The 14,421-nt window shown below is 36.3% G+C and overlaps 1 protein-coding gene across 3 annotated transcripts in view; it reads right to left on the bottom strand.

Moving 5' to 3' along the window:
* Positions 1 to 14,421, bottom strand: part of LOC124237237 (phospholipid-transporting ATPase IA-like) — a 220,743-nt gene that overhangs the window by 44,270 nt on the left and 162,052 nt on the right. For all 3 annotated transcript variants that reach the window (XM_046656693.1, XM_046656694.1, XM_046656695.1), the window contains 2 exons: positions 5,655 to 5,838; positions 5,452 to 5,562 (listed from right to left, as the gene is read on the bottom strand). In XM_046656693.1, the coding sequence (XP_046512649.1) occupies positions 5,452 to 5,562; positions 5,655 to 5,838 (295 nt within the window). The remainder of the gene's footprint in view (positions 1 to 5,451; positions 5,563 to 5,654; positions 5,839 to 14,421) is intronic.

The raw sequence follows: 14,421 nt of genomic DNA, 5'->3' as shown, positions 1-14,421 counted from the left end.
AAGTAGACCTAAAATGTAATTAAAAATCAAGTTGATCTGAAAGAGTAAAAGTCTGGCTTGGCAATGAGATTACATAAACACATCCACAAAACCGAAACCTAACAACAGCAACAACAAAACCTGTCGGAGGAAAGCAGTCTTACATGCCGATCAAGTGAATTTTTGAATCGGAGTTACAGGGACTTTTCTACACTTCGCGTTTCATTTAATCTCATTATGGAAGCATGAATTGCTACAAATTCACCATTTATCAATATGTACCCAGGCTGGCCTCCCGATGAACAGTTTCTGTACCCACACTGATCTTTCTCCTTTTTATAGTGGAAAGGAGTGATTGAGCATAGATAAAAACCAATGTCTGCTTCATGAGATGGAAAAGAAAACAAAGTAGCGATAGCACATGAAAAATAAGTCCAAATTGTGTTAGGGTTGTAACACACATTAACAAGGACAATAACAAAAGCATAGAAATTGGAGTCAAATCTGAAATTCTTGCTTGCTTTGCTACATATATTTACAGAAAAAAATTTGAACATCCGCCCTAGAGTAGGAGCCAGATCCTTCATTTTTGCACGCAAGCTTTAAAAGAACGTAGCATCTTACGTGAAGTTAAGTTTATTCCTTACTGTGGTGCTGCTGACTTTACACTTTTTTTTAAAAGCGTAAGTAGACACAAGTTGACAAAACAGACTTTAATGCCCTCTATTCTGTTTTCACATTTGGCCTTTTTGAGATGTGGATTATGTAAATACATATTTGTGATACTCTGGGTGATGGTAACTCCCTGAAGGCGACTGTGTTCCATTGTAGTAATACACGCTAAGAAGCTCTTTCAGATTTCTTAGGTATGATGGAAATATAAGGAATTTTTAAACACAAACTTTCAAATTATGGCCTTATTAGTCTATGAAGATGGGGTCTAATCTTTGTTGCTCTGAAGAAAGCCAAAGCTACATGTGTAACACATTCATCTAATGGACATGACTTGGCTCAAAGGTTACAGTCATAAATGCATTTGCAATAATCAAAACTGTATAAAATGAGAAAACTATGTTAACAAATTTGTGAGTGAGTAAACATTTGTAAATGTGAATGGTCTCCTGGCTTCTCTGTACATAACATTTGGTGCTGATTCAAATGATACTGAGCTTGAAATTTATGAACCTGTCTTAAATCAATGAATATTTACAGAAAGTTTCAAATTCAAAATAATTTGCAGACAAACTAACATATTTGCCTTCAAAGTTCATTTTAAAACGCATAAACTGCTTTATGACAGAAATGCAGAAATTTTTAAGTGGAAAGCTATCAATGTATTTTTACCTTTTTATTTTTCGTACTGAAAGGTACGTGAATGTGTTTTTAAAAATTCTCTTCCTGTATTTTAAAAAGTTATTCTAATTTCTCTTTTAAAAAAGGAGAAATGACTTGATAAGAACAGAACTTTCCAATATAGTACCCTACACCTTCACTCAAATATTTTGGCATTCATGTTTACATATTTTAAAGGAGAGAGAAAAGATGTTTAATAGTGAAGAAGTCTACCAGAATTCAGTGAGTCCGAGATTTGTAGTTAAAAGATCTATTAGAAACCTATTCCTTGCTAAATAAAACAACACCTAAATTACTATAAACACATAAAAGTCTCTCCTTGGACTCAATCAAAACCATAGTTGCAAAAAGAAAACATGAGTCCCCTGGGGAGGCATCTAGATTGCTTAAATTCACAGGAAATCTATAATCCAGCACAATGTGCTGGGAAAGTATCACCTCATCGACTTAATCAAAGCTTCTGGAAATTAGAAACACTACATTGTTTTGGGATCTTACCAGAAAACCAGGATGAGACCAATGATTTTAAAGAAAAGGTCTTATTTTGCTAGGAAGGAGTGAGATGTTTCAGAGAAATAATTTAAAAAAATCTCTTTAGAAAGAGCCAGTAATTTCAATGAACACCTAGAGCGGCTGCTGAGCGGGTCACCATAAGTAAGTGCTTATACGGCCGCCTGCCAAATCCGTATTTATTTATTTGGCTGTAATTTATGGCAATGGAGTAGTTAGATAGTGACATTCCTGGCACCACAGCAATGGGAAAAGCAGTGTTTGCAGATAATCTATAAAACCCGTAGTGTTCCAGACTATTCCTTTATTAGTAGAGAAACTTCAGACCTGCCTCTCCTGGTATTATTTTCTAAGTTCCACGTCCCAGCAGAGGCGTGGCATTTAAAGCTTCACAGAACTTTTCCTGATGGAGCATTTCTGCATATTAAACAGCAGCTTACAAATAGTCAATGAGTCCTCTGCTCCCACGCCTGATCAACACAAAAAACTGAAAGGAGAGATTCGAGACTGGCAGTTGTCCTCACTAGAGACATTCAATGATGTGTTTTCTGTCTATTCATTCACAGTATTGACATGAGCCATTAACATCTGCAGAACTTGTTTTAGCTGGCAAAAGTTGGGTATCTGGGAATTGATTTAAAAGGTCAATTTGTTTCCAAGATAGTTGAATTATATTCAAAATATGTTTCCATAAAGTGCTAAAAGAAAAAATGAGGTTCCCAGTAAAGTTTAGGACTTTACGTCCTTTTCAACGTGTAAAAAATCTGATCAGTGTTAAATATCTCATGAAGAGGCTTTAAATTCAAAGCCAAGTGAAATTTAGGGAGAATCGACCACAAATTGCGTAACTCTGCATTTGAAACAGAGCGTGGAGATTTAGCTCCTCATTTGAGCTTAATATATTTTATTTCCCCCATTAGTACATAAGTTTTGCCCGCTTCATTGTTGGCTGCCAAATAATCTAGATTATAAAAAGCAGCAAGTTGAGTATTCATTTCATTTTACAAAATTAAATTTTTGTGAGCAGACTGATTGCTGCCAGTGGCTTTAAACTCCTTGTATCTTCAAAAGTATATGTAAATAAACCGTATAAATTGATAGTCACTTGAATGTCAATGTTCTGAGATGAGAAGAAAATATAATTAGAAAAGCTAGAACTATAGGGGAGATTGGGAATCAAAAATAATTATTTTAGAAAAGAATCACAAATTTACATGTACAACAAAGAATATATATTTTTTGGATCTTATAAGCTATTTTGGAAGAGCATTTTGCTTCAAAACACAGATTATTCCAGATCACATTCAGCAGTAATGAACAATAAGTAAATTCAGATTATCCTGTTTATCTTTCCAAGCATTTTATTATTTCACTTAATGGATTGCAACCTAATTAGAGATTTTTAGTGACCAATAAGTGGAACTTCCTGCACACTTCAAAACTCAGTTTCAATTTTACTAGCCTGACTCATAATAAGAACTCTGCTCAGTCAACATTTTAACAAGGAGATAAGCATTCTGACAGGGACATAAAGAAGAGCTGAACAAAACATACGTTAGTTCCCAACTAACGTGTCAACAGGGTAAATGTGAAATCTACTGATTTTTTTGTTTAAAGTGATACTTCTCTGGTGTAAAGTATGGTATATTATTTCCATACAGCAAATGGTGAGGTTGTGTCTCTTCTGATAGATGTGTAGAAACAGTCAACAGCTTAAAGGGCAAGGTGGCATAAACAAACATCTGTGAGGGAGCCCTGGGCAGATTTATGAGGGTGTGAGCAGGTCCTCTGACAGGAGCAGAAGATGGAGGGTGTTCTTAACAATTTATGGAGAGTTCATTGTCATGCTCTCTGGAGCTGCAAGAAGAGCAAGACACTGATAACACCTAGAGTTTAAGTATTATAAATACAGCTTCTGACGATAAAAGGGCCATATGTTGGGGGAAAAAAATGGTAAATAACTTATCTATCACGACCTGGTTAACCAATCAGTTTAGTTAAATTTATCCACTAGTGCTGTGATGTCCCGTATGGCAGCCACTGGCCACATGTGGCTCCTGAACACTTGAAATGTGATTAGTCCAAATTGGGATGTGCTGTAAGTGTAAATTACACACCAGATTTTGAACACGTAGTACAAAGAATGTAAAATATCCCATTAATAATTTTTTACAGTGATTACATGTTGAAACGATAATATTGAATATACTGAGTTAAATAAAATAGCATTTAAAAATTAATTTGAGCTTTAATTTTTACTTCTTGCTAATGTGGCTCCCAAAAAACTTAAAATTATACATGTGGCTTGCACTGTATTTCTATTGGCAAGTTCCTGGAGGACGTGAACCATGCTTGATTTACTTTGTAGTTGTAAAATACCTGGTGCCTGGCACCCAGTAGGGCTGCAAAAATGTTTGCAGAACAAAACGCATCCTTTTAGAAGTGATATTCCTGACTTAGGCTAAGTTTTCTTTTTAAAAATGTCCTATTTGATACCTGAAAAGGAATGTAGAAATTCCTTGCTATCCAGGCACAGGAACTGAATGTTCTAATTCTTAGACAAAATCCTCACTGTCTGAACTCTTGCTACCTACCAACCTCAGAAACCAAAACAGATCTGGATAGCAAGGGATACTTGTATATAAGTATCAAAGCTTGAAACTTAATAAGAACTATAAGATGAACAATACTAGCAAAACTGCATGAGCATCTTTCCTGATTCACCCCTTAGTAGAACCACTATCCTCAGTTTTAAGTCTATCATTCCCTTACTTTTCTTTTTAAATAGTTTTCCATGTGTGCATCCCTAACCAGTGTATTGCTTTCTCTAGTATGTGTCTGAGCTTTATAAAGAATGCTATATAGTTTGTAGTCTTTTAAAAACAGAAAACATTACTTCATTAGCAATTCTAATTCAACATTTCTTACCAAAGCAATATAACATTTTTAGCTGGAATTTAAACATTAGTTATTTTCCACAGCCAACACACTTTTTTTTTTGAGGAAGATTAGCCCTGAGCTAACATCTGCTGCTAATCCTCCTCTTCTCTTTGCTGAGGAAGATTGACCCTGAGCTAACATCCGTGCCCTTTACTTTATATGTGGGATGCCTGCCACAGCATGGCTTGCCAAGTGACGTGTAGGTCCACGCCCAGGACTGAACTGGTGAACCCCACGCTGCCAAAGGAGAGCGTGTGAACTTAACTGCTATGCCACTGGTCTGGCCCCAAACTTTCTTTTTTTTTTAAAGATTTTATTTTTTCCTTTTTCTCCCCAAAGCCCCCCAGTACATAGTTGTATATTCTTAGTTGTGGGTCCCTCTTGTTGTGGCATGTGGGAACGCCGCCTCAGCGTGGCCGGATGAGCAGTGCCATGTCTGCGCCCAGGATTCGTACAAACGAAACACTGGGCCGCCTGCAGCGGAGCGCGCAAACTTAACCACTCGGCCACGGGACCAGCCCTGGCCCCAAACTTTTTAACATGTTTAGAAGTTATAAAGAGTAAATGGGCAAGTGAAGGATTAATTAAAATGAGAAAATGTCTTCATAAAGAAAATTTCTTTAAATATCTATGCAAGCGACAAGGATTTTAAACTTAACCTGCAATTACCTCGATAATATAGAGGACTATATTCTTGTAGAAGCAGTACAAAATGCACTTGGAGACTCTGTTATAGTTCCAGGCACCATGAACCATCAATAAATTCTTCAAATACTTGAACTAAAACAAGAGTGGAAAAAAATTAGTATTTTTCTCTTCATAGTGTCAGCTGACTGAGACAAATGGTGTGTTTTGTAGAAATGATACTTTACCTGCGCTATGGAGTAATCAGAAGAATTAGCGGCCTGAAGGCCTTCATTGCCACTTATACCAACACCAACGTGCGCTGTCTGAATCATGCTGATGTCATTTGCTCCGTCGCCAATTGCAAGCGTTATGACTTTGACTTGTTTCTTAACCATCTCAACGACTTCAGATTTTTGAAGAGGAGTAACCCTTAAGTTAGAACAAATTATCAATTATTCTGTTTTCCGAAAAAAAGGAATTTGGAAATGTCATTGTCTTGAAGGAAAAAGCAGCAGAAGATTCAATTGACTAGATCTCTGAAGAATCATTATGGAAAAGTCTTAGGTGTACAAATGTTTAAGCTCTCTGTTAACCTGGTTGCCACTTTAAGGGAAAAATAAAGTCTCCAAAGCAAACCTCTAGATGACAGAAGCTACAATGCCTTGTTAGCATTAGTTTAACAGGATGTTTGCATTAATTTGTTTCAGAAATAACATTTGAGTTCAGAAATTCCATTATTTTCTAACAAATAACATCAGAATTTCTAATTCTTCACTTTTGAATGAAATAGAAGGTCAGAAAGGCTGTTGAATAGTAGTCCAAATACTAACTAAATCCTATTCTGTATGTGGGAAATAAAAGTTTTGAGCCTCTGCAAGCTGATCTTAGATAATGTACTCTACATTTAAAACAACTTCAGACTCTACTTAAGTTAACAGTAGGGAACCGGCTAACCTCTCGACCTGTTCTCAGCCACCATATGAATGAACCAAAGTAAATACCAAGTGCTTGATGATATAACTCATGTACCTCAATTTTCTTCCACAGCTACTGACTAACGGCCAAGTAGGATCAAGCAACCTTTTATACAAACGTGGATTGGGAACAGAGAATACCAGCATCCAAACTAAAATCATATTTGGTATTAACTTTGGAGTAACTTATCACAACCACTTAAGTAAACTCCATGACAATGACAGAAGGGCTCAAAGACAGAAGGCATCAGCGTCATTAACTTACTATATTGTCCACACTGTACTGGCGAGTAAACAGAAAGAAAGGAAAACTCAACAGTGAACTGGCTCAGTAAACTATTAAGATAGTAATTAAATACTAAGAAACTAATAACACATACAATGTGAGTGGACAAGAAAAATAACTTGGAGCTAAGTTCTTTATTAAGGTTAAGTGAAGTAGGTGTCAAAGATCTGCCAGAACATCTGGCAAATCATTTATTATTTAAAAATGAAGATCATGACTCTGAAAGACTCAATACATCTTTGCACATTCTCCTGATTATTTTCTTAGGAAAAAATTCCTAGCAGTGGATACTCTGTACAAATATGTGCCTTTAGGAGGCCCTCTGCCCTTCCGAAAGGCTTCAGTGAGAGCAGCTCCAGTCTGAATTTCACGTTTGAGAATCATTGCATTAGACTGTGAGCTGCTTGCAGAGTGAAGCAGTCTCCTCAGCTTTGTATTCCTAGTGCTGATCCAGAATAGGTACTCAATAAATAGTTGCTATATGAAAGAGTTATTTTTAAATCTTTCTTTGGATTTCCTTTCAGAGTCTGGCAGCAGTACAAAATGACACAACTGTGAATACAGCAAGGAAACGAATGGATGAGGATCAGGCCATTAATGGTTTTTTTCGCTGTTAGCCCTCATTTTTCTTGGAAGCAATTTTCATTTCATTTTCATGTTTTATTTAATTTTTCTTAACAGGCTAATATAAATTGGTAAGCCCGCTGGCCATAGGCCAATGTTTTAAACACGGACTATAGCTGACATTTAGTAAATGTCAAAAAAGAATGCTCACCAAGAAATGATCTAAAAAGCAAACGGGAAATGGGTCTGAAAAGAGAGAAGCATTTGAAAACATTTAACAAATTCCCTTCACAATTTAAATACGTTGTGAAGTCACACCATGGGATCAATGGAGCTAGAAAACAGTGGTATTTTTTAAAGCGAATACGTAATAAAGGAAATCTCTGCATGATGATCTAATATTAGTGACTTAAGGAAGCATCGGAAAAGACCTGGATTAAACTTTGTTTTCTTTCTTCATGGCTATTACAACCAACACTGCTTTCTCTGCCTGACATTGCAATTTTCAATACCCCACAATTAAAATTGGTTAGGGATTTTCACCAACTCCATGGGTGTGGTTAATTCAGGTGACAAAAACAGAATACAAATCCCCTTGTCAAGAACAACGGCTGTTTAAAAAAAAAAGATGATGTAGTGAGAGGGATCCTCAGAAACACACTGCGATTGCTACTAGCAAGGGCATCTGCTTCCATTATCAAGCTAAAAGTAGACAGCTGGCTTGGAAGAAGATTCAAGAAAAGGTGGGAGAGCTCGTATCTGATGGGTTTGAAATAGCAGTTGTTTGCTAAACAAAGATAATCAGATTTAAGTGGGGATTTATAAAAAATAAAATATACATATTTAAAACATTTAACTCAAAATATAAATGTACAAACTTGTGATGTAGGGCAAGGAACCTTCCTTTGCATAGGGGTCTGCTGTTGGAAAGTCTGCATGTTTTTGCTACAGAAACCTCACTCATGAGGCACAATCCATGGGTGGTTTCATTAAGTGGACTAGAATACAATGATGCCCTTCACCCCAGTTTATTGTTATCTGACTTCAAATTTAACAGCAAATTTTTTAGCAATTCAATAAGTCTTTCTAGAGTATTTATACCAGGTTTTCCTAGCCACAATTTTGCTAGATTGTTATTTCGATGACTTACGAAATATTTAATTAAATGAAGATTACTTTAAGAAGTATATTAGGAATAAACAGATTAGGGAACAAGCACCTAGTGATTCCCAATAAGCATCAAGTTGACTCATGGAAGCAAATGTGCAGGTGTGCACTGAAGAGCATCCTTTCAGCTCTGGGCATGATATGCTGTGGGCATCCATCAGCGTACCTCAGGGAGGGAATGTGTTTTAAGGGGACTCAGATTAGTCAAGCTGAAATCAGTTAAAAACATCTTCTACAGCATCCATTCAAAAAATTGTTCCTTGCTACAAGGGGGTTACAAGATAGCAAAACAAAATTATAAGACACTAAAAATGATTGTACCAGAAAGCTTTTTGATATAATTGCCAGTACTTAATAATTTCAGAGGACATATTAGCATGGGCTGCAAGAGGCTTCCTTGATGAGTCAGAATTTGACTTGCCTTTGGCAAGGAGAGGAGAGCTCAGGTCAGGTAAAAGAAATGGCATATATTAAATTTAACTTCATGTTAAAAATTCTCCAGAATATTCCTTTCTATTGTGTTTCCACCTCAAAAAAGGTCACTCACTTCACTCATTAGAGTTTATTTGCTTTCTTGACTTTTGTACATCTGCTTCTATATTTGTACAATTTCCATAATAGTCTAGAACAACCTTACCACTCAAGTTAATTCTTCCAAATGTCTATTAAAAACCACATATCCATGGCTGAGTATATTTAAACCTAAATTTTACAAATACCAATAGTGACCCAATGTATAATTCAGAAACATAAAAGTGCTCTGTTTTCCACCCTAGGTATTTTTTTTTTTTACCACCCATGGGTCTGCATCAGAACTTAAATTATTCACAGTTCTCTTCTCTTTCACTGTTGCTCTTTCTTCTTCAGAAGAAGTCAAAGCCTCTATGGAAAAAGACTACATACCCAGCATGTGCTGTAAAGCCCAGTTTTCTTCCCCGTGGCTCCACAAACAGAGGGTGGTCCTTTGCGATACACCCTCACAGCGCACTGAGTGCAATACGCTTTTCAGATATTATTTTGGCTGTAGTTTCTGCACATGTTATTCATTATTTTTCTTATTTGCTATGTAGTAACTCTCACTGCCCTGTGAACATTAGATCAGAGTATTGGAAATTTTTACCATTTAGCTAGAAAGTATATAGGGTGGCCATGAGCCTCATTTTTCACTCTTTTAATGGGATTAGCTAAATGAATCACCTTTTAGAATGGAATGTGGATAAAGATTATATGTGCATGTATATACACAGACACATAATAAAGAATATTTTAAGGGACTTTTTATAGGTAGCCAAGAGGAGTACAATAATTTGTCTTACTATACTGTGTTTTAGGTTAATAACCTTAAAAAAACCATATATACACCAAAAATTATGCCAATAATACAATATTATCTCAAAAAGCTGTACTGTAAACTCAAAAGTTACTATAAAGTTGCCTTTAGAAGGTGAATCTAGAAAAAAATTTTAAGAATATCCAAGAATATACTATTTCTTAATTATCCTGAAGTGTTTTGTATAGTGACCCTGCATTTACTAAGCTTGAGGGCTGCTTCTGGTGACTATTTAGAGATCAGGATCGTTAGTGGGGGATCTGCTGTACTTTCCTTTGCAACAAACTTCCTAAGACTTCTCCTTGTGAATATCAGACTATTCCCCAGTGAGTCATATTCTCCTGACTAATAAAGAAATTACAAAAAGAGAGAAAAACCTAAGAGAAAAACTTATGAGATCTTACTTGACTTCCCTTTGAACTAAAATTTGTTAGGCTCTTGTAAAGTTTTGAATTAAAGAGGAATTAAAATATGGCCAAAAAATCTGTTACATGTTCCAAAATTACATAAATATAACACTTCTAGAGACTCACCATCAATTTATTACTGGAATGAAAACAGTCACTTATATAGCAAATTCTGAAAACCATACTTAGCATATGGTATGTAATGAAATATTCAATCACTTCTAGATAAGAGAACTCTGTTATTCAAATGACTGATGAGTGAGCACCTTCCTAGCCTCCAAAAGCAACATCTGTTAACGTACTCTGTAGTCAGAGGCATCAAGGGGATATTATAATATAGGGATTGAGTCTACAGAAAAGAAACATAGATAATCTTTCCACAGGACAAAAAAGGAAAGCAACTTTTAAAAGATTTCCTTTTGAAATGATGAAAATGTCTCTTTTGCGGAATTTATGTTGTTACAGGTAAACTACTACTGTCTTCAGTTTCTATAGTTCAGATATTTTAAATAGTGACTGATCATATTGGTAGCGTATATTTGAATATGCACGCATGTGTGTGTATGTGTGGGCACTGCAAACTATTACTGGCTAATGTATCTTACAAAAGGCATGAAAAAGAAAACTCCTCCTAGTAGAAATCTCTATTATAGTATTCACACCATAGAGCAGTTAGTCCCCATTGCTACTGTTCATTAAAAAAAAAACCTATCTCCATCTCTATCTACCTATCATCTATTTATCTAGAACCTAGCACTATACTCAGCCCATAGCAGATGTAGAAATAGTAGTGGAACCAAATAAATGGGAAATTTTGCAAGGAAGAGAAATTTATCTCATTATCCTAATACAGTTCATTCATTTTTGACTGTTTGCTGTTAGGAGGAAATGTGGTTAATCTTCTCTGCATCTAGAGTGTAGAGGAACTATGTAAAAGATATTGGATTCTGCAGGCTTTCTGATATGGATGGGAAAGACAGGCAAAAAATTATTAGGTAGAGAAGGAAGCATACTACTACTTCAACAGAAAGTGGGTATATTCAGAATGGATTAGAGCCAGATGACAGAGGGCCTCTGCATGCCACGATAAGAAAGGCTGAATGTCACAGATAGCTCTAAGCAACAGGGAACACTAAAAGATTTTGAGCAAAAAAAGAGCATGGTAGAAGGAGTGCTTTAAAAACATTTGGATTGCTCAAAAGATATATATACATCGCTTTGAAATACAGATATTTATATTTTATATTTATATCTATCTATATATAAAATAGCTATAGATGTCTATCTATACATCTGAATTTTACCTAGGATAAGGGCAACAAAAATGGAAAGAAAGGACATATGGGAGAGTGGGGGGTTTTGAATGAAAGTGCAATCAGGGGTTTCAAATTTGGGTGACTGGGGAAATAATGAGGGATTAAACATAAACAGAAAAAGCAGGAAGATTTATGGAGGAAAATTATCAGGGAAGTTCTAGACACTCAGAAGTTCAGATAGTGGTGGGATATCCTAGTGGAATCATTAAGCACGCTGACTGAAAAATTAGAACTGAGCTCAGAAAAGAATGCAGAGCTGGGGATGTGCATTCAGGTGTCACTCATTAATCAAGTAGTGATCCTTTGGTATGTGATGAGATTTCTATGGAAGAATATAAGAGAAGAAAGTAGATCTCAGGATTCTCCTTCTGCCCCTAAGAGCTATTAATTTAAGGACTTTTATTGAGATACTGTCTCAGGAGTTAAATATTAAGATCCTATACGACAGTGGCCTCTCTAGGGATGCTTACTCCAAGGAGACAGAAGTGGTAGAGAGAGACAGAAATTTCTCCTACGTGGGACAAGCCCAAGCCATTTCCGTTTAGGCAGTCTTGTATTTGGAACTGGTGTGCTCCCAACTGGGGAGCACACCTACTCAAGAAGGCCTAGAATTCTTCTCCCTTCTAGTTCTCCCCTTTCGTGACCTCGCTCTCAAGAGTGGTAAGATGTATGGTCTCCCTCTCTTCCCATTCTTAATTATCTGGTTGAAGCCCACATGGTTACTGGCTCTCTTTCCTTTTCTCATGACTCTGGATAGGTAAGGAAGGGCTGGAGCTTGCCTTTCCTTTCTTCCTTCCCTCCCTTTGCTGCTATGTGGATGGGTTTCTCCAAGGAACTTTCTCTCGTCTTAGAAATACCTAGTGGAAGATGGAACAAGTGGTAGCACAGGCTATTGACAGAAAGTGGAATAAAACCCTGAAGATGCCAGGAGTTAAAAAAGGAGTTCAATAAATTTCAGGGTTACAATTAGCAAAAATCTATGAGAAACCTTTGGGAAAAAGAAGTGGTGCATATCTGTTAGAAGGTAAATGGCATAGAGGGAAAGAGTGGTATGCCAGGGGCCACAGATTAACATACACGTGTGGAAATCTTTTCAGCTTTACTGTTCACTCCCCATGGTGCCTTGTGCAAGCTCTGGCTGACCAGTGTAAGGGGCAGTTTGGGCTGGATGGAACTAAGGAGCTCCTCTCATTGCAACTGTAAACTTTGGGTTAGGCTTGGAATTTGTGGAAACTCAAAGTCCCCAAAATAACATGCTTGAAAAACAAAATGCCACCCCAATTCCAGGAGTATCTCCAACACCCTAAAGCTAAGATCCCAGGAAAAGTCCCACCTCATGCCTTGGAACAGGAAAATCAGAGCTTTCTGGTCAATCTCAGGGCATGGAGCTAGGTAGGAACAGGTGCTAATGACGTGGGTGTGTTGACAAACCCTCGAATGTTACCTCAATTCCATCAGAATGCAGCAGCCTCTAACAAGGGCAGTGCTTAGCTAAAGGAACTAGGGGAAGAGGGATTTACTAAGCTCAGATTGACCCCTGACTCAACTTTATCTCAAGTTAGGACCTAGCTTTCACCTTTCTCCCAAAGGGACATTACTGTCATTAGGGCAAATGGGGAATAATGGACTCACAGGGAAAACTTTTAAGACAGGAAATCATGAGCACAAAAGAAAGACAACTTATAGGAAAGTAGAACTAGTAAAAACAGATGTAACAAGAATTCAAAAGAAGTATGATAAAAAAGCTAGGAAAGATATGGGAAGATACTGGAAACATGAAACTACAACAAGCAGTTACAATGAAGAACCAATTGAAAATAAGTCATATGAAAATATAACTTCTAAAATACAGAAGCCAATGGTAAACTGAGTAATAAATATGATAGAGCCTGAAAGTTAAAAAAACTGTCCCAAAAGATATTAGGAAATCAAAGGAAAGATTGTGAGAAAAATGAAAAGAAATAGAGGAATAGAGGCGACTATACATATATAATGGGAAGTCCAAAAAGAGAATAAAATGGGACAAAATGAAAAAGACTGATTAATAATTTTCCAGAATTAAAGAAAGACATATGTCCCAGATTGAAAGGGCTCATACAGTGCCAAAAAGAAATATAAGAAAAACAGACCTACCTTAGATACATTACAGCTAAATTAAGATTAAGAAAAATTTCTAAAAGCTTCCAGAGAGAAAAAGCAGATTACTTACAGAGAAGCAAGATCTGTCTGACATTGGACGCATGCACAAAACTAATATCTGCAGCTCTTGTCTCTTTATGGGGAGGCAGGGGAAGGAAGACATACTAATACATATAGGCAATAAGCACAAATATGGTTATCAAAACTTTAGAATAACCAGACATAGAATAGATATAGACTGCAAAGCTTTCAAACCAGCAGAAGAAAATCTGATTTAGACAGTGGAAGGTAGAGGGAGAAAAAAAGAAACAAAAAGCATAATAAATGGAAAGCACAAAATAAAATAGAAGAAATGAGGCCTAATATAGCAATAACTATAATAAATATAAATGGATTAAATTTACTGATTGAAAGACAGAGATCTCAGGTTGTAGTAAAACAAAAAAGATCTGGCAATATGGTATCTAAAAGAGATACATTTTATAACAACAGCTAACTAAGATACACTTATTTACTCACTACCTTCTAAGCTCGTTTTAACTCAAATACTCAATTCTCAGAAGAACCCTATACAAGATAGTTACTGTTATTGCTATGTTACAAATGAGGACACTGAGGCACAGAAAGATTATATAACTTAAGCAATACAGCAAGTGCTGAAGTCAGGATTCAACCCTAAGCAGTATGGATTTAGAGACAGCTTTCTTAATCACTATATTATACAGAAATATTGAACTTAAGGGTTTAGGAAAAAAAAAGATCAGGCACATATGAAACAAAGGAAAGTCAGTTTAGAATTTTTATTTTTTGGGCACCTGAGCTAACAACT

This window comes from Equus quagga, chromosome 3 (assembly GCF_021613505.1).
Source record: "Equus quagga isolate Etosha38 chromosome 3, UCLA_HA_Equagga_1.0, whole genome shotgun sequence".
Classification (NCBI taxonomy): domain Eukaryota; kingdom Metazoa; phylum Chordata; class Mammalia; order Perissodactyla; family Equidae; genus Equus; species Equus quagga.
The sequence above is the reverse complement of the archived record's forward strand: the minus strand, read 5'-3'. Positions and strand labels throughout refer to the sequence as shown.